General features: G+C 41.3%; 1 protein-coding gene and 1 non-coding gene across 10 annotated transcripts in view; one reads left to right on the top strand and one right to left on the bottom strand.

The window, feature by feature from the left end:
• Positions 1 to 25,300, bottom strand: part of Runx1t1 (RUNX1 partner transcriptional co-repressor 1) — a 149,162-nt gene that overhangs the window by 17,495 nt on the left and 106,367 nt on the right. For all 9 annotated transcript variants that reach the window (XM_041657148.1, XM_041657152.1, XM_041657156.1 and 6 more), the window contains 4 exons: positions 18,052 to 18,302; positions 13,383 to 13,468; positions 12,648 to 12,846; positions 2,196 to 2,264 (listed from right to left, as the gene is read on the bottom strand). In XM_041657148.1, the coding sequence (XP_041513082.1) occupies positions 2,196 to 2,264; positions 12,648 to 12,846; positions 13,383 to 13,468; positions 18,052 to 18,302 (605 nt within the window). The remainder of the gene's footprint in view (positions 1 to 2,195; positions 2,265 to 12,647; positions 12,847 to 13,382; positions 13,469 to 18,051; positions 18,303 to 25,300) is intronic.
• Positions 21,760 to 21,832, top strand: Trnak-cuu. Its single transcript has one exon. It is a non-coding gene; the product is annotated as a tRNA-Lys (tRNA).

Genomic DNA, 25,300 nt, shown 5'->3' with positions numbered 1-25,300 from the left:
CCTTTGGTGTTCTCGGATACTGGACAGTTTGACACACACTGGCAACTCTGAACCCTTGACCTGCACTGGGAACTCTACACCTGCTTTTGAAGAAGTCTGTCCAGGAAAATATTACAAGCACTTCCTGGAACTGTTTAAATAAATCTGCCATCCACACCTTAAGTTTTAACACCCATCTCTAGAAAGGTAGTCCACACTGTTCTGGCATGGTGGGTGGCACCAAAATGAGAAGAGGAAGGGCACCTGCACCACAACGGAACAATGTCTTAGAATGCAGACAGAGTAGAGATGAACGATACATGGAGAAATAATCTCCACTCTCCCTGCAAAGTTCGCTCCCTCTTCTGCATTGCACGGGAACAACGGAAACACCTTTTTCTCCACTTCTCAGCCCCGTGAACCTAAACTACATGCAGACTGGGTGGGGAGACACAGAAGCGACTGAAGAAACAGCCATGATGGAATCAGTAGACTCCCACAGATCAAGTAAGAAAACCGAAGGAGAACAAAGAGCACAACTTTGATGAACTGCAAAATGCAAACGCACTACTGGATCGGCCTGCAACTGCTGGCTCAGCCTTCCTCTACACCTTGCTATTCGTGCTGGCTTTCTAGAAAGGGAGGTGGATTGAGGGAAAATCTGCTCCTGCTTGTCAGCGACACAATGAAAATGAGCAGGCAGCGCAGAAGAAATCTGGATTACACAAGCCCTCACAGTCAATTTTCTGTAGGAACTATCAAGAATTTAACCTAAATACAGGTAACTACGGGGAACAGAGAAAGACATTTTTCATCCTTTCCTGTCCATAATGACAATTCTCTGTACCTCTAATTGGAATACCAGGCCTTGGACGCTGAAAGGGGGCTTGAAACGTGAAAAGAAAAAGAATGGCAAGACGCAGCGACTTCTTGGGGTCGGATGGCACTTCAGTCACTTCAGTTAGTAACAATTTGGGAGAATACTGAGACCGTTAGCACAACTGGGTCCAAGCTAGGAAGAAGGAAAGCTGCACTTGCAATTCACCTGCTTTGTAGACAGGACCTGGGGAGAGCCTCCTAGCTCTTCACCTCAGCTTTGAAACTTAAAAATTCTATCAGATTTGGGAAGGTTGCTATCACTCTTAGATAAAATACGTGGCTAACGTGCATGTGATCACATATTCAGCAGGTGATAAAGGATTCCAAATAACTGAATTCAGTCAAAACCTAAACAGAAACCTTCTGCAGAAAAACAGGAATAAGAACAACAGAGACTCTCTGAGACTCAGCACACCAGTTCTGCGCCCCTGTGGTGGGTGGCTGGAACTGGCCATGGTCCTTCTCAGTTTTGTACCACCAAGAGAAGCTGTCTTACCCGCTGAAATTTAAGCAGCTCAAAGCCACAGCCATCACCTGTGACCTGTAACTTCCTCAGCTCATGAGCCAGACTTCTCTTTTATCTTCTGGATTCTTTTTTTTTTTTTTTAAACAGGTTTCAGGTTTAGCTGGTGCTCTACAGAGAGTCTGCCAGCTCTGAACTTTAAGCCCAATACCAAGTCAGGGCGTCCCCGGAAGCTTCAAATTTAACACAGAATATACAGCAACCGACGCTAATGGGAGAGAACGAGAGGCAGATGCAGAAAGGAGAGGCCCAGCCACTCGGTTGCTCAACTGAAAAAGTAACGTAGCTCTGATGATTTAATATTAAACAACAGAGAAAGACTGTAAGCAAAAATAATAATTCCTCTGAAGTTCCTTACCAAGTTCACTAGATTTGGTCCATTTAAGAATGCAGAGAAAAAAATGCAGATGTATGTAATTTAATTCCTAAAACACTCGATTTCTTTCCCCATCAAAGAAGAACGGCATGCAAACTAAGACCTCCTATGCCAAAATTTCACACTGAAGTCATTACAGATGCTTCAAAAGGGGGGAGAGGTTTATAAAGGAAATATTGCCAGCCTTTCAATTATAATGGCACTAACAGATGCTGTGAAAATAAAAACTATTTCATGTTTTAATCAGGCCTGGTTTAAGAATATTAATGAGGGTTTTTTCCAGTTTGTTTTGTTTTGTGGTTTTCGCTTTGTTTTGCTTTGCTTTTGCTATTGTTGCTGTTCGCAGCGAAGTCCTTTCTTGTCATTCACCACATCACAGCACTAACAACTGCACACAGCTGCCAGAACACCAAACTCGTGTTTCTAAACAATTCTTACCAGCTTTCTTCCAGATCTCCTCTGGCACATATCCAGACGCAGGCCTGTGAAGGAATTCCCGATGTGCATCTATGGAAATGACGGGAGAGGGTGGAGAGAAGGGGAGACGCCGTCAGTAATGCCATGTCCTGATGCAGAGCCAAGCAAGAACTCCTCCTCTTGGCTTCGTTACAAAAATGCAATTTTAAAAGGTTGAATGTTTCACTTCAAGAAAATGCACAAAAATAGCAAGGCTAGCCATCAGAGCCCAGGGAAAGCAGAAGGTCACTGGCCCAAATACCTCATACACTCAAATCCAAAGCAACTTTACTTCAAATGGTATGATGTCTGGGAACGGACTTCCCAGGACTTTCTCATGGCGATGGTTTCTATAGGTACACTTTGTGCTGTAAAAGGAGATTATAGTTGGTGCCTTTCCTTTCCAAAGTCAAATTTGTAGTGCAAAAATCAATCATATGTTGATATAATTTATACAGAGCTCTGATTCTATCACAATAGACAAATAGTAAGTCCTACTCTAGAGGTAACCAGGGCTCACACTTAATTATTTCAACATCTCATTGTTCACTATAACTTCTGTATATATTGTGTCCTGCGGAGTTGGCAAATATGGAAATCAGGGAATATTAAAATGGACTTGTTGACATTCGGGGGATCAAACAGAATTTGGTTCATGTTTTGTCCAGAATTAGAAATGAAGTTCTATTTTATAGACTGTGTTTATTATCCTTTCAGATATTCCGAGAAAATAAAGTTATCACAGGAATGCTACCTTTCAAATAACACAGTCATACAAAAGCTACAAGCATTTAATAATTTTATGCACCTTGAAAATAATGTTTGTTATTATCTTCCCTGGCTAAAATATAAATATGCAAGACAAGTCTTCCATATTGGATTTTCAATGCAAGCCTATGTATTCGAGATCTGTTTATTCCTCTTGAGTGAGGAAATCTGAGACAAGAACTACACTATCAGATTTCAGAAGGACTGAAGAAGAGACTAATCAATTGAGCTATTATAAGCTATAATAATCAATGCATGATACTAAAAAGAAGACAAATGACAGCTCCTTGAGCTAAGTCATTAGACATGAATGTTTTAAATATATGCAAATCTTTGCAGGGCACATAGATCATCAGTGAGCCTGAACACCAATTTTCCCTAGTTAACTTTAAAAAAAAGTATGGTAATTTGGTGAAGGATATATGGAAAGCCTCTCTTCTAACTTTGCAATATTTCTTTTAAATATTTTTTCAAAAATAAAATATTTCTTTTTAAAAGGTTGCATTATAATCTTAAAACTACTTCATAAGTTGTTATACAATACATATTATCAATATTAACATAAAATTATCTAATAAGTATCATACCCATGAATTTTCATTGGTGTGCTTCTTTGTAAAGTATAAGTAACAACAACAAAATACCCTTTTTAATGAATTATTTTTGTTCTTCAAGAAAGGTAAAAACAGCTATATGGTGTATGACTTAAGGGATATATGATACTGCTAACTAAGTCGTTCAAGCTTGTCTTCTATAACACCATAACTATTTTCACAGGAGATGGAATGTGGTCGAGTCCACACACAGCATGCCTTACAGTGATAAGTTTATGTGTAACAAGTGATAAAGACTTTTCACAGGCAAATCACTTTCACTGAAGTATATTTAGTTGACTAATAAGAGCTCTGTAAAGCCTACAGCCAACAATAAAAACTAATTCTTACAAGTTTCAAGGGGTGGGTTCTTGGTTTTGTTTTTTTTTCCCCTCATGTCGCAGGTTAAAGAAAGTTCAGTGGGTTAACAACTATCTTTTGATAAAGTGCCAAGCATTATCATAAAGAACAGAAAAAGTGATGCGGTTATCCAAAGTACAGACATAAAAGATGATAATTACCAATTCTAGGCAGCACAAAGAAAGGGGAAATAGGACTAGATTCTGTTGGAAAATAATCTGAGTTTTGGCTGCTACTCACTCTGGGATATCAAGCTACTTCTCCATGTTTGAGAAGCCCATTTGTAAACTGAGCCAACATTGCTAAACTCTGAGGAAAAATTGACAATGACTGGCACTGGTAATCTTCATTTTCATCACCAATTGTTGTTCAGAGGCCACTTGCTTGTCCCCGGCTGCTCAGCAGCTCAGACCCAAAATAATCACACAGAAACCATATTATTTAAATCATTGCTTGGCACATTAACTCTAGCTTCTTGTTGGCTAACTCTTACATCTTAATTTAACCCATCTCCATTAATCTGTGCATTACCACGAGGTCATGGCCTACCAGCAAATTTCCGGCACCTGTCTCTAGCGGGGCTACATGGCTTCTCCTAGCTCTGCCCTTCCTTCTCCCAGCATTCAGCTTAGTTTCCCCTGCCTAACTAAGTTCTGCCCTATCAACAGGCCAAGGCAGTTTCTCTATTCACTAATGGTATTTACAGAATACAGAGGGGACTACCACATCACATCCCCTGTTCTGTTTAAATGAAAAGGAAGGCTTTATCTTTAACATAGTAGAATTACATATAAGAAAACAGGTATCAAGTAAGAATTACAGTTACAATACTTATATCTACTTTCTATCTAGTCTTCAACTCCATCAAAGACTCCAGAAGGATATAATATTACCTAAGTAAACAGCAGGTACATTGTAAGGAACTTCTGAAACTCTAGAATTGACAGAGACATCTTGGTAGCTGGACAGTCACCCAAAATTCTTCTGTACCATTGGGGCATCCATCTTCAGCCTACAGGCCCATAGTATCCAGCAGACTTTTTCATGAAGCAGGAAATTTCAAAGGCAGTTCCACCTTTATTGGCAGTTTGTCAGCCACATTTCTTCTGTGTTCTGCAGAATGTCTAGCAGACTCTTTCAGGTAGCTGGAACTCCAAAGGATCATCTCACCTTTAGGCAAGTTCAGCAGTCATTTCTCTGTGGGTCCTGCATGTCCAGTTCACCCAACATACCATCAAGCAGTCCAGGAAAAAGCAGTTTCTTGTCCAAATGGCTAACCAACTCCATAAGGAGCCTTTTTGATGTCCATCTTTCTCTTGAAGTAGATTGGTGCTGCCAGGAGCACATGTGTCTCACTGTCATGAAAAGTTCTAAGCTCTTAAAACATTTTAATGCCATATCCTGTAGTCTTTGAAAGGTTTGAAGAATATCTATCTAACTGAAATATATCTCTATACATCTAGAAAACCTAACTAACATGACTATAAGCTTGACTATTATAGATGACTATTAAGTTATATTTCTTAATTATATATTACATTTTTAAATGAGCTGCACACACATACCTTACTCAAGAGCAGAAATACACATACAACAAAATTGACTTTAAATTTGTATCAATAAACCAAGATCCATACCCATGCAAATCTCTATAGCAACCAGTGAGAGCGCTTATATCCATTTTAAGTAACAAGGAAGAAGAAAGACTGTAGAGAACTTTTTCTCTCAGTATTTAACCATAGCTATTTGCTATTTAAGGAAAGCAAAAGCTCTGGAGAAGTTTATAGTATAAAAACACAGCCCCAAAATTCTTAACTGTAAGAATATTATTTTATATGTCGATTGAAATTATTCCCAGAGTTACCAGTTCACTGTCTTTCTCCTTGGAAGTAGATACTTAAACTCTATAGATAAAATTTTTATGAAGGTTACTTAAACCTTGTAAATATTTATGCCCTCAACTTCAATGCTTCGGGATCAGTCAACCTTTCACCTTTGGTGTTCTCTACCGGGGTATCTTGTTATGCCACACTGGAAAGTTGGGATGTCATATTTTGGCTATATCTCCATAAATGACACTCTAAGATATCAAAAGAGAACCAACTCCTACCCAAGAAATACTGATACCAAATGTGAAAACTGTTTTCTTAATGCTAATTTCTAAAAGAACTGTTTGCAATATAGCCAAACCTAAACACACACACACACACACACACACACACACACACACACACACGCTCACGCGGGCATGCACAAACACATGCGCCCAAGACTGCATGCATTTTGCAGCATCCTCTCCAGTTCTGAGTCATGGTACTTTTGCTGACATCGGGTCTAACAATGGGAGGAACAAAACAGTGAAGAAGGTACCCTTCCGAATCTATTTGCTTTAATGCTAAATATTAAAGCTAAAAATATCTTTAAAAATAGCAGGCTACCTAAGTTCCTTGCTCATGCTCCCTCTCCTTCTGCTCCTGATTTGGACCTTGAGATTTCTGTCCGGTGCTCCAATGTGGGTCTCTGTCTCTGTCTCCTTTCATCGCCTGATGAAGGTTAATATTCAGGAGGATGCCTATGTGTTTGTCTTTGGATTCACCTTCTTATTTAGCTTCTTTAGGAACATGAATTATAAGCTCAATGTCCTTTATTTATGGCTAGAAACCAAATATGTGTGAGTACATCCCATGTTCTTCTTTTTGGGTCTGGCTTACCTCACTCAGGATAGCCTGGGTCTGAAAAAGCATGGGATAAATCCAGACTAGCTGAACATAGCAGACAATGAGGAATACTGAGAACTCAAGAACAATCGCAGTGGGTTTTTGATCCTACTGCACATACTGGCTTTGGGGGAGCCTAGGCAGTTTGGATGCTCACCTTACTAGACCTGGATAGAGGTGGGCGGTCCTTGGGCTTCCCACAGGTCAGGGAACCCTGATTGCTCTTCGAGCAGATGAGAGAGGGGGACTTGATCAGGGGAGGGGGAGGGAAATGGGAGGCGGTGGCGGGGAAGAGGCAGAAATCCTTAATAAATAAATGAATTTAAAAAATAAAAAATTAAAAATTAAAAAAAATAGCAGGCTACCAAAACCACATAATGCAAATACATTATCTTTTGATTAAGTAGTTGTAATTTCAAGATTATATATCTTCTGGCTAAGTAGAAACATCTGATTAACTGTAGGAGCTATGTATGAAAAAGGAGCTTAAGAGACATAAAATTTTTAGAATAACATAAAGAAAGAAAAAGAAATCCTGAAATTGGTACATAGGAGAAATGGAGACAGTTCTACAGGACTTAATTATTTTAAAATACTCGCTAATCTAGAGAAGACAATTCTAAGACTCTCAAGCTCCTTCTCGAGAAGCTTATCTGTACTACTGTTTTCACAAACTACCTTTGAAATGGCAGTTGCTATAAAAATGGAGAGTTCTTCTAAAGTGCAACAGTAAATACAGACAGGAGCATCTAGCAAGACTGAACTTCAAATGGAAAACACGTACACAATGTGATTACTGACAGGCGAGTAGAGAAGTTCTTCTAAATTACGTTCGCTTGGTTTGAAGTACAAATTGCTTGGGGGTCACGGGAAGAGGAGGTGGCAACCTCCAGAAGATAACAGACACCTACTAAAGAGAAAGAGTCACACCAGAGTGAAGGGAGATGCTAGAAGAACCGTGAAAGAAAATGAGAAGCAGCGGTCAATGATGTACAGAGGAGATGGAAGATGCACTACACTTACTACAACAGAAGGGAGACCATTGGGTACTAGGTACAGCAAGTATAATGAAGGGATGAGCAGAGAGCCTTTGGGAAGCCAGTGTGACCTCATCTGACCCAGGACAGCAATGCTCAAAGCTCAGCAGCGCTAGGCATGGCCTTCATCCTGTCGTGGGCAGAATGAGGCTGTGATCATGTTCGTATCTATTGCAGTGACCATCAAAAGAAAGGAAGGGTTAAGAGATTCCATCCTCACAAATGCCACCACTTATAAGGGTAATAAATTCAGAAATTTCAAAGCTTTCTTTTGAAAGCCCTCACACAGCCTCAAAATTAGCCACTGTTTTTGAATATCCATCTTTGTCAATGAGCACACCCCATATTCTAGAAAGAATCATCTTATTTTGAAAACACAGGCATATTTAATTTGTAGTGTTTAAAATATAATATCATGAAATAAACCAGACTTTAAAACATGACAGGCATTTGCCTTATGGACTCAGGTGTGTGGCCCATGAGATGAACTTCACGATGTGATTACAAAAAAAAAAAAAAAAATCAATACAAGTGTGAAAAAGATCCAAATTTCACACATAGCTCTGTTCTGAACAACCTGTTTATGGTTTTTATATTCTGGCATTAGAGCAGTTTAACAATGTTTCTTTGGTTGAGGGAAAACTATTTTCCTATAGTTATGGGTTATGAATTAAATGCAATATTATAATCATGGAAAAATTCCTCTTTAAATTTTTCTGCCAATAAAAAACACACTTAGAAATATTCTGCAGCATGTGAAAGTTTATAAGAATCTATTATCATGCTACAATTTTGGATGTCCACCCCCCCCATATCTACCAACTTCATTTACTACTATTCTTTCAAATCCTTTTGAAGATTACCATAATATTAATACTTACACCACATCTATTATGTGTCAAACACCCCCTTTTCTCTTTTTATGCCTTCTAATCCAGTATCCGTAGATCTGCCTACAACATGTATGTTCTTGCCATCTCCACATTGCAGATGAGGAAACTCAAACACATGAGATTTGTGACTTGACACACACCAAAGTGTAGAGGGAACCAAGAAATCCAATCCAGACCCACTCAGAGCTGGCACTCTAAGTATGGGTGATCCAGGTCAGATGCTCCAGAGAATCTTAGTAATCCAGTGTTGCCACTATCATCATACCACTTGCCAATTAAGACACTGAAGCATGAACTTCTCCATCATGTCCATAACCTTGAACAGCTGACCCCCTGATGAAAGACCAGCTTCATTTTCCCTTCTATGTAAATCAGTCAAAAACTTCTTTCTGGAATGAGCTAAGTACCTACTAAAACCCACACAGAGGCACTAGCTAAATCTCTGCTCTACCATCTCAATATTCCTCTAAAAACCCACAAGGAATTTATGCCACCAGACTTCAGAGTTCCTGACAGTAGTTCCTGACTTTAGCCTTAAACCCATCATTAGATAACTTTTTTAAAAAGAAAGAAAAAAAAACCCTCTTTTCTAGCCATTTTTACAACATTCTTGAAAATAAGAGATAGACAATCAACTGCAGAAAGATACTAGAATACTTCCATGCAAGTTCAAAGGAGGTGATTTTAAAAAATAAAATAAAATGGTAGGCTCCAGAACAGTACTAGAAGCAACACCCCGCAAGGAGAAGGTACATGGTTATGGACCCAAATACTCCGGAGCACACCAAGGGGCAGCCAGCAAGTTCCTATCCATAAATGCCAGAGGAACTCTGTGTCAGGGACTGAGTCTGCCGGTTATCATCCTACCGCCCTCCTGGTCAGTCAAGTACACTAGATAATAAAACATAAAAATGTAAGGGTCAAACTTTAACACAAAGACAAGAGTCTGAAGAGTACTTGTCTAATGCTGTTAACAGTTGAATATCTAGTTGTTTTTCTGGACAGCAAATGCAGAATAATAAAAAGAGTGTGTAGGTGGACTATTCTCTCCTACCAGCTGCTCCCCAAATAATCACAGAGAGATTTAATACTAATAATAAATGCTCAGAGCCAGGCAGTGGTGGCGCACGTCTTTAATCCCAGCACTCATTTCATTTCAGCAAAGATACAAAAATAAGCATCTTTTTATTAATGAAAAATTACGTTTCTCCAAAGTCCTTCAAAGGAAGAGTGGTGCATATGCCTATAATCCCAGAATTTTAGAGAAAGAGGCAGGAGGATTGGGAGTTCAAGGATGACACTCTCCTCCACACAGTCCCTAAACACCATTTAAAAATGCTAAAAATGAGTGCATGGCTAAACATCTCCACAATTTCCAAGTTAGGGGTGGGAGGAGGAGGGCTGGATCTGAGCCAAATACATCATCTATACTATGCTCTGAAGGTCTCATATGAGACCATTTCAAACCTTAGAAAATGAACGAGTTATGGCATAATGATATCTCCATGTATATAAAATGCAGATCTACTGTAGCTTTCTCAGCCCACAGGAACCCAGTTGAACACTTTCCAGGAGAAGAAAATGAATCAATTTGCCAATAACTGATTATCTTTTTACTACACTCATTCATACCTTCAGTTCTAAACCCTGAAAGACAGAAAGCAGTTTATGTAAATAATACCTGATTGAAACTACCTATCCTCTCACTCAGAGCCACAAACTGGCTCTAGAAAATGGAATTCAAAAACTTCACAAGCCAAGCAGCAAAGACACCCATGGTAAATAACCACTAACTGCTAGAACCTGGAAACCACAGAGCTCTTAACAATTTGGGCAATGGCTTAGTAGAAGGCAGTCTAAGGTCCGAATAGTCTAAACAAACACAAATTTTTATGTAGTCTTTGGAGAGTATAGCCTATAAAAACTTATAACACCAAAGCAACAACTTAGCGTGACCAAAGATATGAGTTCACCAAGCATCGCTAAAGGCAGTAATTTATGTACACCTATGCAACCGTTTTTTTGTAAGCCAAGTTGATCATTTTGGTTTTGTATCAGAGACGTGAGGCGGTCTTTCTGGAAGATGTAACCAGTCACTAACATTGGTCAGAGTTGGCACAGTGGTGGTGACTACCTAGAAAGCAGAGGATGTCCATGGCTAAGTAGCCTCTTGCTTAGGCATGAAGCCCAGTGAGTTTCTGAGACTTCTTTAGCAGTGCACAGCAGACACCAGGCTGAGCCCTCAGTTGCATCTTTGCCTATCTCTTCCTCAAGACCAGAAGGAAGAATCCTTCTCCTGGTGCCACGAACGTGATAAGCACATAAAGTTTAAGGGTTGACTTAATGAATGCACTTCATTGAGCTAACCACAATGCATGATTCTGTTCCTGGACGCTTGTTTACTATAGGGCTCTCCGTCCTTTCCTACGTTCAATGGCTACAAATATCCCCTTTTGTTTCTCAGCAAATCTGCCACATTAACCAATTTTTTACTCACAATAAGAAAATAAAAACAAGATGCTTATTGTACTCAGCTCCACATAGCTTTGTTTAGACCAATACCAGTTCAAATTAGACTTAATTCTGTTTTCATTATGTGCCTAATGCAACCTGACAAATACAACTGCCTTGCCTGCAAACTCCCCAGAATCATTCCTGTTGGGTAAATTATAAGGCCAGGAATCCCTCTTTATTTAATATTTAGTATGGTAATGAATGCTCAGCCTGCATGAATCTGCAGAAATCCATAAACCTACGTGCAAAGGAAACTGTATTTGCTAGGAATAATTTTATTTTTAAAAGAGATGGTGTGAAATCAGTATGCAGATAAACATGCCTCAAAGTTTTTATTCTGATTCATTAGTCATTGTGCTAATGATTCCAAGTCAGAAGTTTATTCTTTAGGTGGGCTATTTATTTCATTTTTGTACTCAGCAAAGACTGCATTCAAAACTGAGTCAGCAGGTGGGTATGAAGTAAACACATAAGATGACAGAATGAAGGTCCATACAAGTCCATCTCTCCACTCCATTTAGTCAAATAGTGCACACATACAATGGCTAGCGATGTAAACGATAAAACCCATTATTCACTCAGCGCAAAGTTTTCAGGCCACTTGAAATGCTTTCATATTGAATTTATCTTTCAGTGTCTTTGGGATTATATTCTATTTTTTTTTACCCTGACAATCTACAAATATCAACACTAAATATAGTTTCATGTAGTCATAACACAGTTCCATTATATAACTATAAATAATATATTCAAAAGTAAACAATCCAAATGAAGATAAGTAACAGAAGTTCTACATTTTTAATTGTTAGTTTTCGTGCGGCATAAGCACACTGTATAGCATTCTTGTCTCCCATCCAAAGGGGCTTTGGGAAAAGCGACTTCTGTTTGTTTGGGGAGACATAGCAACAGAACAAGACTGCCTTCAAGACTAGGTCTTGGTGAAAACTTAGAAAAGGCGCTGAAGAGCTAGCTCAGGAGTTAAGAGCATGCACTGCTGTTCCAGAGGGTCTGAGTTTAGCATCTGTATCAGACAACTTACAACCACCAATATCTCCAGTTCCAAAGGAATGGACATCCTCTTCTGACCTCCACAAGCACCGAATACACACACACGCATGCACACACACACACACACACACACACACACACAGAGGCACGTGCACTCACACATACTATTCCAAAAGTATAGTCTTTTCAAGAGTACCAAAGAAACCTTGTTAGAAATGTTGGCCTCTCAGACACACAGTTGAGCTTTTATGTTGACAGGTTTGAGGCAAAATCCTTTCCCACAGCTATCTAATGAGGGAGGACACAGTGTGGTTTAACCCCAAAACTCTGCCATAACCTGGAAAAGGGGTTGCATTTGACCACCGTTTCCTAGCATACCAGTCTGCCTTCTCTCCCTGCTCTCGAGGACACGGCAAATGTTTACCGTCCTTAAATTCCCTCAGCACACCTTACTTTCAGAAACGCGTGTTACTAAACAGAGTTGTTATGAACAGGATATGAAATGGGCGATCAAGTACTCAATCGAGAAACAAAATAAAAGTACCTAACGCAACAGGGTCTGGGTTGACGGGGCTCTGCTGCCTGGAGTGGCTGCTGCTGCTGCTGCCCTTCTTCAAGTCCTCAGCATCGCTGTAGCGCCGGATCCAGTAATTCAGCTCCTCCCGGTCTGCCTCCTGACACCGTCGCAGGACGGTGAGGGATCGTCTCGTCTTTTCTACCATGTCCATTATGCAGTTTAACAGCTACGTAAGGGACAGGAGGGAAAGAAAGTTATACACATCACCACAAATTTAAAAAAAAAAGAAAGAAAGAAGAATGAGGAATGAAACACACTGTTTCAGGCCAAGGAAACAGACTATATTCTTCCTGGAGACTTTAATGTGAGATTTTGGTGGAAAGACTTTTGATGGAAAGATTTGAAATTCTGACTCAATAACTGATCAAATTCAACAGAAATGAGGAGGGGGAAAAGAAGAGGTATGGATGGGATCATGACAGATACTCGCCTAACAGTAAATCTATCTTTCCAAATAGAGAGCACACTAGGCTATAACAACCTAAGTCACCCCTTCACAAGAAAACAGTGGCCTGCTGATCTGTGCTCTTCCAAGAGCTAATATTTCTCTTAAGCAGCTTTCACATCAGTTTGGAAACCAGACCTATGTCCAACTTCAAATATTCACACTCATTTTTCCCAATAACAAAACATGCAATACCTTCAAAGCTCCCCTCCCTCGCTTGTAAAACAGTTTAGTCCAAAAGATGACTGGGGTCTTACATGATCAAGATGTTTCCATTCTTCTGCCCATTCTCTATCTGTTAGTCTGTGGTCAATCATTTCTTCTTGACGTGTGCCATGTAACCCTACAAATGTGGAGAAGAAGGCTTAATCCCCCCAAAGCCTCCAGAACACAGTCAATAGTATCTGCAGTCAGCACACAGCAACAACCACAACATGTGGACGCGTGAGGACTTTGATAGGAGATCTCCAGCTGAGAAGTGGTCATCCACACAGCAAGCCTAAACTCCACAGAACAGGAGGACTCTTGTATTTGTAGTAACAAGGCAGGTCGGAGTTAGAATCTATATTTAGCCTTGTGAGGCCCTGGGTTCAATGCCCAGCAATCAATCAACCATCAATACAGTATCGAATGTGGTTACAGTGCATTAAGAATCAGGACAGTGTAAGCTTATTTAAAGTGGGCTATACTTTCTCAAGAGAGGCATGGTAAGAACTTTGTGTTGCAGCACAGATACAGGTGAATACAATCTTACTATGTGTATCTAACTGGGTCATAAAGAAAAGCTGGGAGAACAGGAAAGCTACAAATGACCAACTTACCAAAATACAAAAAGTAAAAAGAAACCAGACCTTTCTTTTCAGTGACTTTGTTTTGTTTATTATTGGAGACAGGTCTCACCATGAAGAGCAGACTGGCCTAGAACTTACTTTGAAGCCTAGGCAGGCCTTAAGCGCTCCATATTTCTACTTCAGTATACAAAGTCTTGTGAATTTAGGCGTAAGCCACTATTCATGGCACCACACTAGTCTTTATGGGGAAAAAAAAATCAACATGCCAGTTATAAAATAACCTATAAATTTTCAAGGCAAGAAACTGAAAATCCTAACACAAAGATCATGTGTATTTGGCCTTTTGCATCACTGTTACTATGAAAAGGTAATGTGGGCTGGGAAGAGGGCTCAGTCAATGAAATATCTGCCATATAAGCAAGAGGTCTTGAATTTAGATCTTCGGTCCCATATGAAAAGCCAGGACATGTCTATAATCCCAGTTCCTGGGGAGGTGGAGACAGTAGGATTGCTAGAATTCACTGGCCAGCTATTCTAGACCAATCAGTGAGCTTTAGCTTCAGTGAAAGACCCTCTGCCCAGAAATAAATTAGGCGAGGATCGAGAAAGAGACCTAGTGTTGACCTCTAGAGTCTACATCCGTGGGTGCACACGAACACAAGGCAACGTGGACACGTTTACCAAGTGAGCACCGATTTTTGTTTTCCCTAATACACGGTCTCACTCTAGCCCACACTGGCCTAGAGCTCATGGCCAATCCACCAGACTCAGCCCACCAAGTGCTGCCATAACAGACGTGAACCATTACTCCTGGCTCACCACCGACATTAATGATGAGATGTTAGCTAAGAAGCTCACAGGAACACAAAGACTATGTGTCTCACTGACAGGGCAGGAGGGTCAGGTCAAAGGTCATCTTACAGATTCACCATGGATAAAGCCCTTTACATTCTGTCAAAGAAAGGGAATTAGTCCATGACATCATTTTCTACTTTCAATGGCTGAGTCTCTACAGTTGGCTCCCAGTCGACACACCAGCACTCTAAGCAGAGAACCAGGGCCGGCAAGTCTGAGGCTTCTAGATGCGAAGGTCCCTTACTGGAGGGTCGTCTGTATGCACCAAAGGACACTAGACAGAGAAGGCACTGTGCTCTGCTCCCTGTGAAACAGGAGTGCTTAGAAGGCTTTCTCTGAGCTGAGTTAGAAGGAAAAACTAGAATGAATCACAAGGCTGTTTTCATTCATGAATATATGTGTGTCTATGGCTGATTGGATTAAAAAAATTCATGGCAGTTCTTTCTTGGGATTAAAAAAAAAATGCCAAGTATAAAATGTTTTCTATTATTTCTGTCTAATTAGAAAATATTCAGAAATAGAATTTAAAACTTAAAATTGTCAATGCCACCTATTGGTAAAAAGGCGAATTGCACATACGTTCTGCTGACTTGCATACCAGAAAAGGCTCTGAGAGAAAGTAGTGTTTAGTTATTGCTCTGTTTGTTGTGATTACTTCAAGTTGAAATGTTTGCAAATATGTAACTTTTGTTGACTTATTTGTTGCCTGTATTTTTAGGGGGAAAACACTGTTAAAATTAGTCATCCCAGAAAACAACTAGGGAGTGATAAGAATATAAATGTGACAGGGACACTCACGACAGTGGCACCTAGATATTTATTTGCCTGTAAAATCAAGAGTTATAGAAGTCATAAATATGTCAAGGTTTTAGTTCACTAAGTCAACAGCGATGCACACTCTTCACGCTCAGGACAATTAAGGAGGCATAGGATGTTTGTGGTTAGTGGCAGCCCAGAATTTGTGGAACAGTGCTGGACTTCATCTCTTTAAAAATGAATAATAGTAACTGTAGAAACGTGTTTGATTCTCAGTATTTGGTAACGACACAGGACTGGCTCAATGTGTTTAAGGTTTGAAGGTCATTTTTTGGTCTGACTGAATTAAAAAAAAGAAAAAAAGTGAAGAAAATGAAAGTTTGTGTTTGTCAGTATCTCAGTTTCACACACTAAAGCCCTCAGCCTCACATGGTTTTGTTCTTTCTGATACACAGAAGGCCGTAAAGGGGGGAACCAGCAGAAGGAGGACACTTTCCATTCATGAGATGCTTGGCACTAGTGTTGAGACGTAATTGGTTCTGAACTTCAGAAAATTCTGGATAAATGGGCCCAAATTTTAAGCTTGCTGATAAACTAACGCTGCTTACCAAGTGATTTCATTGAACTTTTCTAATGAGTCAAAGTCCCCACATGGGAGAGGCGTTTATACGCCACACCTTCATGAAGATCTTTCTACCTTCAATATGGCATCTTGATGTAACAAATGTGTTTGTCACACAGATTTTATTTTAGATTAACATAATGATCCCTGCCAGACTTTCAGGATGGTTAAGTAGTTGCACATATGTATAAAGATTAGCACTATTAGTTTTATAAGCTAGTATAACTAAAAGATGAGACACATGATCTAGACAAAACTGCATAAAACCAGTGGATGCAGACAAGCAGACACCTCACAGCACTGCATGAAAACACAATCTGTGCACACAAGCATAATAAGTTCTATGCTGATGACTCCATGGGACACGGTAACTAATACTTCACCAAAGGAAGAGCCATTTCTATGCCCACAACTGGACATCTCTTAAGCCAGTTTCACAGTGGCCAGTAGACTACACTGCTATCTATAAACAAAAACTTATGGCTGTTTGAACATCAGTTGGCTACTAAGAAAGGACAACTTGCATGCTATGCCATTTGTCTGACATGCTGTTGTGGGGACCAGACGTCCTAAGAAACCATCTCACAGCCCAGGCCTCGATCATCTTGCCTCTCACTCTGCCTTGCTGCTCTCTTTCCATGCAGATGGTACACACAGAAAGACGACAAGACCCGACATATGAAACTATTGCTTCCTAGTCACCCAGCCGGGAATTCATATCGACTCCTGCATATCAGGGCTCTGCCAGTGAAGAAAACAAAAGCCACTGTCACGATTATTCAAGCAGTGGCCAGGGGATGGGCAGTGTCCCAGGTTTCTGCATCCTCTGCTCAGTTTTCTGTTTTTCTACCTGGGCATCATCCTTTGTACGTTGCCCACTAAATTTCAAATTCCCACATTAGGTATTCTGGCCAACAACTGGTTTTGTAGTCAAGGATGCTTCCTCATGTGTGAGATCCAAAAAGGGCAGTATTGCTGCTCCCAGAGGGGCTCAGCAAAAACTAGGAGCTAGAAGTGCCCCCCAAGAACAGCATGCTCACTAGCCGCTCGATGTCCCCACCCCCAACCACAGGTACAGTAACAGCTTGCATCACTCATCCTGCCGCCGACGTTCCCAGGGCTGACACTTGTTCTTCACAAGGTAATGTCTCCTGAAACCCTCACTTCCAGTAATTTGTGAAAAGAAGACATGGACCCAGGCAAACAGAATCTATATTTACCCGAAGCCACTCCTTCCACTTTCTGATATTTGATGTAAAATTGACACTAACTGTTATGGCTTGCATTCTTAAATAATCTACCAAAGTATTCCTCAAGGAATACCTGTCCAGTTAGGCCACAGACAACATGACAAAGGATACTTAGGAAATGTGGAGTAGTATGAAGAAAGAAAATGTAAAAATCAACTTGACAGACAATTTCAGTGAAAGACAATAATTTACAAAAAAAAAATCTGTGGCTGGATCATAAACGGAACCTCGTATACTAAGGAAGAATTCAAGGAAAACCCATCTTGAGAATCAAAACTAGAATTGGTGGCTTATATTATATTTGGTGCCATACTCCAAAACCAAAAATTAACCTGTTCTCTTAGAGCATGGGGTGAATCCCACGACAGTGTTGCATGCCTAGAATCCCAACACTCAGGAGGCAGAGGGATTGCAAGTTTGAGGCCAGCCTGGTTCATGCAACAAATCACTGTCTCAGATAACTAATTAATTAATTAAAACCCAAGTGAGTAAAGAAAAGGCACGGCATATTCATAGAGTTTTTCACGAAGGAGACAACATATAGAGAGGTGTTCAACTCTATCAGGTTACATGTTCAAACTCGGTTAAGAAATAATGGCATAAATCTGCAAATATCCAATCCCCAAAGAAGAAAAGAGATCCTCCAGCTTACCCATAGGTCTAGTTCTGTCCCTGAGGTCCCTGTGGCTGGGGTGTCGATAGGAGTCCCTGTAGTGGTGGGCAATGGCCATATCATCCAAACGGTAGTGCTGAGGTGGAGGTGGGGTAGGGTGAGGCAGGCCATTTGGCTGGTAGGATAAGCCATTATTTGGACTGTACCGCTGGCCTGGGCTAATAGTGCATGCTCGCTTGCTTGGATGTTCTGAGTGCAAAGGCTCTCTGTCAAAGCCATTTTCTTTGGTTCTGAGGAGGGAAGAAAAAGAGTTTTGTTTCATAAAGGAGTCAGCATCGTTCAGACACTCCAACTCGAGTTTTTGATATCCAATAGCACACTTCTTCACTGGCCAGCAAGACCCAAAGCAAAGCTTCCCAGAAACTCTACAGGGGTTCATTCAAACCCCTGCTCGCCTGAGAGGATCACCAGGCTAAGAGCAGAAAATGCCACGCTTGTTATCAGACTAGCAAACACCTTCGCAGATATAGTTCACGTGGTTAAGCCATGAATAAGAGGAAACCCAGTCCCCTTCTACGGATGGCATGAGTAGTGCTTAGTTTCTAGCAAGCTACCCTAGTAACTGCTGCCAAGCTGGTTCCCACCTATAATCCAGCCCCAGAAAGGCTACGGAGGACTGAAAATTCAAGGCCAGCCTGGGCTACATATTGAAATCCTGTCTCAAAAAAAAAAAAAAAAAACCAGAGAAACCACCAGAGCAAAGTATCATCACTATCAAGATGAACCTATTCCACCAGGCTCTGGCTTTTGTCCCCAAGAGCACCTGAGAGCTGAGTTGTTGTAAACGGTAGTATAAAATGTAAGTCAATTCAACTTAAGTGAAGTTTGAAAGTCAATTTCCAGTAGCCACATTTCAGGGGTTCAAGGGCCACCAGGGACTAAAGGTTACAGAATTTGATCTCAAAGATACAAAATGTTTCCATATTCTTCTTGCATGAAATGATCCAAATGAACTCATACATACAGTCAAGTCTAGAAGCCCAACATTGTCTTCAGCCAACAGTCATACAGATTGCGGAGGCTAAAAGGAACACCTTGGTCACTTTTTTCTTCTCATTTTAGAAGTGGGGAGTGGTGTTGGGGGGTGAACCCAAGGGACAAACATGCAAATTCTCTATCACTCAGCTCTCGTGCCTACTTGATTTTAAAAAGTTCAACCCTAGAGAGTTTGTGTGTCCTGCCTGGGGATTCAGGGTCTGGAAATAGGAGAGGAACACCTCATTGTGAACGTGACAGTCAAAAGAAATGCATTTCCTAAATGAAATCAGATACTGGATCACTCTTCCTGGGGTTACAGACACAAGGATGACTAACAAAATATGTTATTGCTGAATAAATCTCCACTTCTTAGAGACTAACCTGATAAACAGTAAGAAAGGATAAGATTGCGTGTCATTTTGTCTGGAAGCAGAGCATTGGTAGCACCTATTCCCCAGGAAAGTCAGCCTATAAGAATCTTACCGATTCACACAGGCTGCCGAGTTCCATGTATGCTTTCCGTTTTAAGAAGTCACACAGCTATGGAACCCATGGGACAGTTTCCCTTCTTTCCCGCCATTGGTGATGGTCCTAGTCTGATTATAGCAAAGGGGCCTTGGATGGAAAACTGGATCAATGGGTGTAGATAACCAGAGGCAACTGAACTCTACAAGGCCCTTCTCATCTCTTCCTGAAGGATGGACAATTTTCACACATCAGCCAGGGAAGGGAAAAGGGGTTAGAGGCCAAAAGTGCAAGCACCCAAGAAATAGAGGGAAGGTCTGCTGAGTTTAAAGAGAAATGAGTACGTGCCCACTGCAAGTTAAAGGAGACGGGAGACTTGACCCATATTGGGAATGACAGCAGTGCAGGGCCACCATGGGAATGGCGGCCAAATCTCAATGCTGCCCCCATCGAGCATATAGCTTCACTTAATATACTGACTCCATACATATTGATCCCTGGAATCAGACTGAAGTATCCCATATAGCTCAGACATTACTTAAAGAATTTTTTAAAGTGGAAAGAAACATTTTAGATATTGATTGATTGTGTCTGTCTCCATGATTCTAATGTGCACTTTCACATCCTATACATTTTTTTGAACAATACACTTTGGCATTCAGCACATATTACCAGCATACATCAGTCGGAAAGCAGGGAAGACCACTGCGAGCCATGAACGCAACGCTGACCCGGCACCTACCTTACTGTACTGTGGTGTAGTGGAAAGAGCACGGGACTGGAAGTCAAGAGACTTGAGAGCTAGTCCTGGCTCTTCCACGACTAGCTGTGTGACCTTGGACAAGTCACTTAACCTCTTTGGACCTCAGTTTGCTCATCTGTAAAATGAAAGGGTTGGACTAGATCAGTGGTTTTCAAACTTGGACCCCGGACGTGCACACGGGATTCTGTAGGCAATGAAGAAATGGTTGCCCTGCCAATTGGGATTTAAAGGGCCAGCAAAACCCACTGATTCTTCTTACCTGTCTGATAAAATGAGGTTCTGCCTAAGATCTCATTTTTAAAGAAGAGACAAATCTGCTGCTAAAAATCAAGTTTGAAAACCACTGGACTAGATGACAGCTGAGGTCCCTCTAGGCTTGGAGACCCAAAAGTCTAATACCTCTGTTGTAATATTCGAAGGGCCAATGGCATGGCTATGCAGACAAAAGCAGCCAGGTGTGGTGGCTCAAGTGTGTAACCCAGCATCTTGTGTCAAGTTCTCCACTGTGTTACAGAATGCACTATTGGTAGTGCGTGTGTGTGTGTGTGTGTGTGTGTGTGTGTGTGTGTGTAGAAATCTATTCTAAGTACCATTTAGCAGCCCCACAGCATGATAACATGTGCACATCAAAACGTCTCTGACAAATCTCTGTTGCACAAGTACAGCATAGCTTCTGCCTCTCCTTATTTCAATGACATCAACAGCAACACGGAACACTGGGAGAATCCTGCCAGTTCTCACATGGATAGATTGATAGATTTGCTATCCCTCTCCACTCCTCCAGGAGCCTCTGATCAGGGCTTTTACTCCAACGACCCAATTCCATGAGACAAAGCCCATTTCCAAGCCCTAAATCATGAGGTCTTGAGTTCGTCCTCTCTCTTTAAGGCTCCTGGGCTCTAGACTGAGTCCCCTCTCAAGCTGAGACCTGCTGAAGTGATAAACACATCTCACTGAGGGTCGTTCTAGTTCACAGAGTGAGGAAGCTTCCTCGGGCCATCCCTGTCGAGTTATAAAGCCCACCCTACTCACAAGACCTGTGTCCAGAGTAGTAACTAAAACAACTTAATCGCCATTTGTCCCTCTGTCTTAGAAATGCCGATAGCTATCTATACCTCATTTGCTTAGGTAAATTCCATATTTGCATTTTTATTTGTTGCCCTTTTCAAAGTGTATTAGGCAAAATTAAATACCTTTTCATTGCCCCCAAACAGCCTTTCTCTTGAAATAATGTATCTACAAAGAAGTCCCCACAACACGTCCCAGGGCTACATGCAAGACAGTTTTAACTTCGAGAATCTACCTCTGAATGCTATGTTCCCCAACCAGAAGCTGTTATCTGAATGGCTGTTCATGGTTCAACACATAGTCCGTTCTACATACAAGGTCTGACCGAAGCCCTGCTGACTCAACACCATGGCTTTGAGTTCCTCTGTAGTAATAGGGGCGGCAGGGCTGCGTTCCCAGCACCCCGGCCGCCTGCCCGGCTAGCTCAGTCGGTAGAGCATGAGACTCTTAATCTCAGGGTCGTGGGTTCGAGCCCCACGTTGGGCACCAACTGTAGTAATAGGGGCGGCAGGGCTGCATTCCCAGCACCCCGGCCGCCTGCTCGGCTAGCTTATGCCCCAAAATAATTACACAGACACTGTATTCTTTTAATCACTGCTTGGCCCTTTAGCCATAGCCCTTACTGGCTAATCCTGTTATCCCGATCAACCCATCTCTAATAATCTGTGAGAACCGGTCTTACCGGGAAGATTCTAGCCTAGTCCATCCTGGGTCGGAGCTTCATAGCGTGCGTCTGCCCAGGAGCCAGGAGCATGGCGTCTCTCTCTGAGGCATCTCTCTCTGGCATCTGCTCCCGAGAGAGCTGTGGAGTCTCTGCTGAGGCATCTGCTCAAGAGAGCAGAGCTGTGGAGTCTGACCTCACTTCCTCTTCCTCCCAGCATTTTGTTCTGTTTACTCCTCCCACCTATGTCCTAACCAATAAAATGGGCCAGGGCAGTTCCTTTATTAGCCAATGACCTTCCTCCATCATTCCTCAACTTCTCTATCCTCAGACTCCTGCTCAGTAAAATGAGACCATCAGGAAAAATAACAGGGAAATAACCAAAAAGGCTAAATATGTCCTTTACCACACTGTGGTTATTATTTTGTTTTTAATTCCTCAGTCACACACACACACACAAAACCTATAAATAAAGTCTGCATGAGGGGCTGGAGAGACGGCTCAGTTAGTAAGAGCGCATACTCTACTTGCAGCAGATTCGAATTTGATTCCTAGCATCTATGTTAAGCAGCTCACAACCACATGTAACTCCAGATCTGATGTCTTGGGCACATGGCATGAGAACAGATCCATACATATATGTGTAACTAAAAAATAATTAAATAAATCTTTCTTAAATGCCTACATGAAACATTTATCAAGCCATGATGGCCAGTGTGCACTGGTAATCCCTCTGCAGCATACGACAGGCTGCAACATCCAGGGAGATGGCAAACAAGGGACATAAACCATCACGAAGAGGAGGTAACAGGGATGATGGGAGTGGGTGAGCTATGCTCAACCCTGGACTGTCAGTCGGAGAAGACAGGCTAGAAGGAAACTCTGATCTGAAATCCTGTCAGGCACAAAGACTTGCATTATTTTTTTCTTTAACTTCCTATGTCTATACCTCAAATTTTTGGAGGAAAAAGAGTCTATTAAAGAAAAGATTAAAGGCATTAATAACTTGATATCAAACCTATCTATCCTCTTCCAACATGTGTTGTTTGTCAAGATTTCCATAGCATGACTGCACCTTGACTCAAATGGGGAAAACCATTCTCAAAGCATAACTGGACAAGAAACCCCTTCGTAAACACTTCCAAATAGATGGCTTTAGATAAGAATTCCACATCATACATTTTTTTTTCTTGATGTGTATCTGAAACAAAAAAAAAAGTTAAATCTTCCTGCCCCTTTAAAAAGAAAATCACAGATAATTCTTCACGACATTCTGTGGTTTCTGAGCTCTTGCTATCGATCTGCAGGAATGGGGACATTTAGATGATACGGGACAGAGAAATAGATATCAGAATGCCACAGACCCGACACTAGCGGGCCAGATGGAGAAAAGCACCTTTAATCTTCCTACTGCCACAGCTGCCCAAGGGAGACACGTTCTGGCAACGCACATAACTGTCTTTAGGAAGATACGCAAAGCAGGTGGATGTCTGCTGTTCCACACACACAAAAATGCCCGGACCTTCAAAGATGCTAACATCCAGGTTCAGCGAGCCACCTGGGCCTTCCTTCCCCAAGCGGGAGGAAGGAATTGTTTCCTCGCACGCCTCCTGACACCGACCATCTGTTCAACAGTCACGAGTGTCACCGACTGTCCCCTTTGCATCTTCTCATCCCTGCCACTGCGGAAACATCCTGTGTTTCCTCTTGCTGCCTTCATGTTCTACCTTGTCATCTGTATATTCTAGACAGAGCCCTCCAGTTCCTCCTGGTCACTGAGCCAATCTCTGCATTTGGTTCCTGCCTGGGACATAGCTATGTTTACTCATGTATTTCAAAGATACATATATTAAAAAATAAACAATTAAAGATTGTTAGGGAAAAGGGGAATTCTATATACTAATGAAATATAATGGACCTCTCCAAATTTCAATGGAAATGCAAAGACAGAACTTCATCTTTTTCCGCCTTTATTGAAAGTAGATTTTTTTTTCTTCTGTTACATATCCTGATTACAGTTTCCCCTCCTTCTTGGCCTTCCAGTTCCTTCTCCTTCCTTCCCACATTTCCATCTCTCATTAGAAAAGAACAGCCTTCTAAGTTACAACAAAGCCTAACAAGATAAAACATAGTAAGATAAGACAAAAGCAATCACATTGAAGTTGGACAAGACAAACCACCAGAAGGAAAAGAGCCCAACAGAAAGCACAAGGAGACCCGCTTGTTCACACACTCAGGAGTCCCATAAAAACACTAAACTGAAAGCTATGATGCGTATTCAGGGGATCTGGTAAAGACCCATGCACAAGACCCTTGTACGCCCTGTGTTTGCTGTGTTCGTCTCTGTGAGTTCATATGAGCTTTTCTCAGTAGGTTCAGAGAGCCTTGTTCTCCCAGTTCCCCCATGACCTCTGCAGCGTTCTCTCAGCTCTGAGGAGAGGGATTGGATGAAGACATCCCATGTAAGACTGTTTATAGTCTCTCTCTCTCTCTTTCCTGTGTAATGTGTGGCTGTAGACCTTTATATTTGTTCCTATCTGCTGCAAACTTGATCTTAATGGAAGGTTATTCCATGAGATCACGACTTGTCACTGAACTGAAATTCTGTGTGCATGTGTGTGTATGTGTATCTGCCTGTCTGTAGTTGATGGAGACTGAACTAGGAAACTGTTCACATTGGCAAAGTACTCGATCATCTTTCACTAAGCTATACACCTAGTTGCATGTGGAACAGTCTTACTAAGAAGTCCAGGAGACCTCAATGTTGAGAGCCTCCTGTCTTAGATTGCTGAATGCTGAAATTATAGTTACGTATTACCCTTCCTGGGAGGAGTAAATTTTTTATTAAATCATTTATTAAATTAAAAATTATACTACTAGAGCTCTGGGATTCTACCTTCTCATGCTGGCTCTATGAACGAAAAAATCCAGAGGAACAGGATAACCGTTATGAGATGTCAGAGAGAAAGGTTTCGAAGAATGTACACTCCAAAGAGCAGGAGTTTTGAATTACAGAGACTTGGCTCCAGCCTTTAGCCCTGCTAGTTGCTGGCCATATGCACACAGGAGACTTAACTTTCTAAGAAATTCAGGGCTTCCATGTGCAAAATGAAGACTGGTTGATCTTAGCCTTGCTGAGAGGACTAGAGGAAAGAATGAAGAATTTATATCTGACTTTCAACAAGTTTCTCAAGGCACCGAGTTCTCCAGTTGTGGAACTAGAGAATGGCATCTCTGAGAACACAGGTGTTGACGTTGGAGAACCTAGGGTTAGCAGCCTCTTGTAAGCCATG

This window comes from Microtus oregoni, unplaced genomic scaffold, assembly GCF_018167655.1.
Source record: "Microtus oregoni isolate MIOR12 unplaced genomic scaffold, Mior012 000008F_ref0000371, whole genome shotgun sequence".
In the NCBI taxonomy this organism is placed as follows: domain Eukaryota; kingdom Metazoa; phylum Chordata; class Mammalia; order Rodentia; family Cricetidae; genus Microtus; species Microtus oregoni.
Note: the sequence above shows the minus strand (reverse complement) of the source record. Positions and strands in the feature narration are given on the sequence as shown.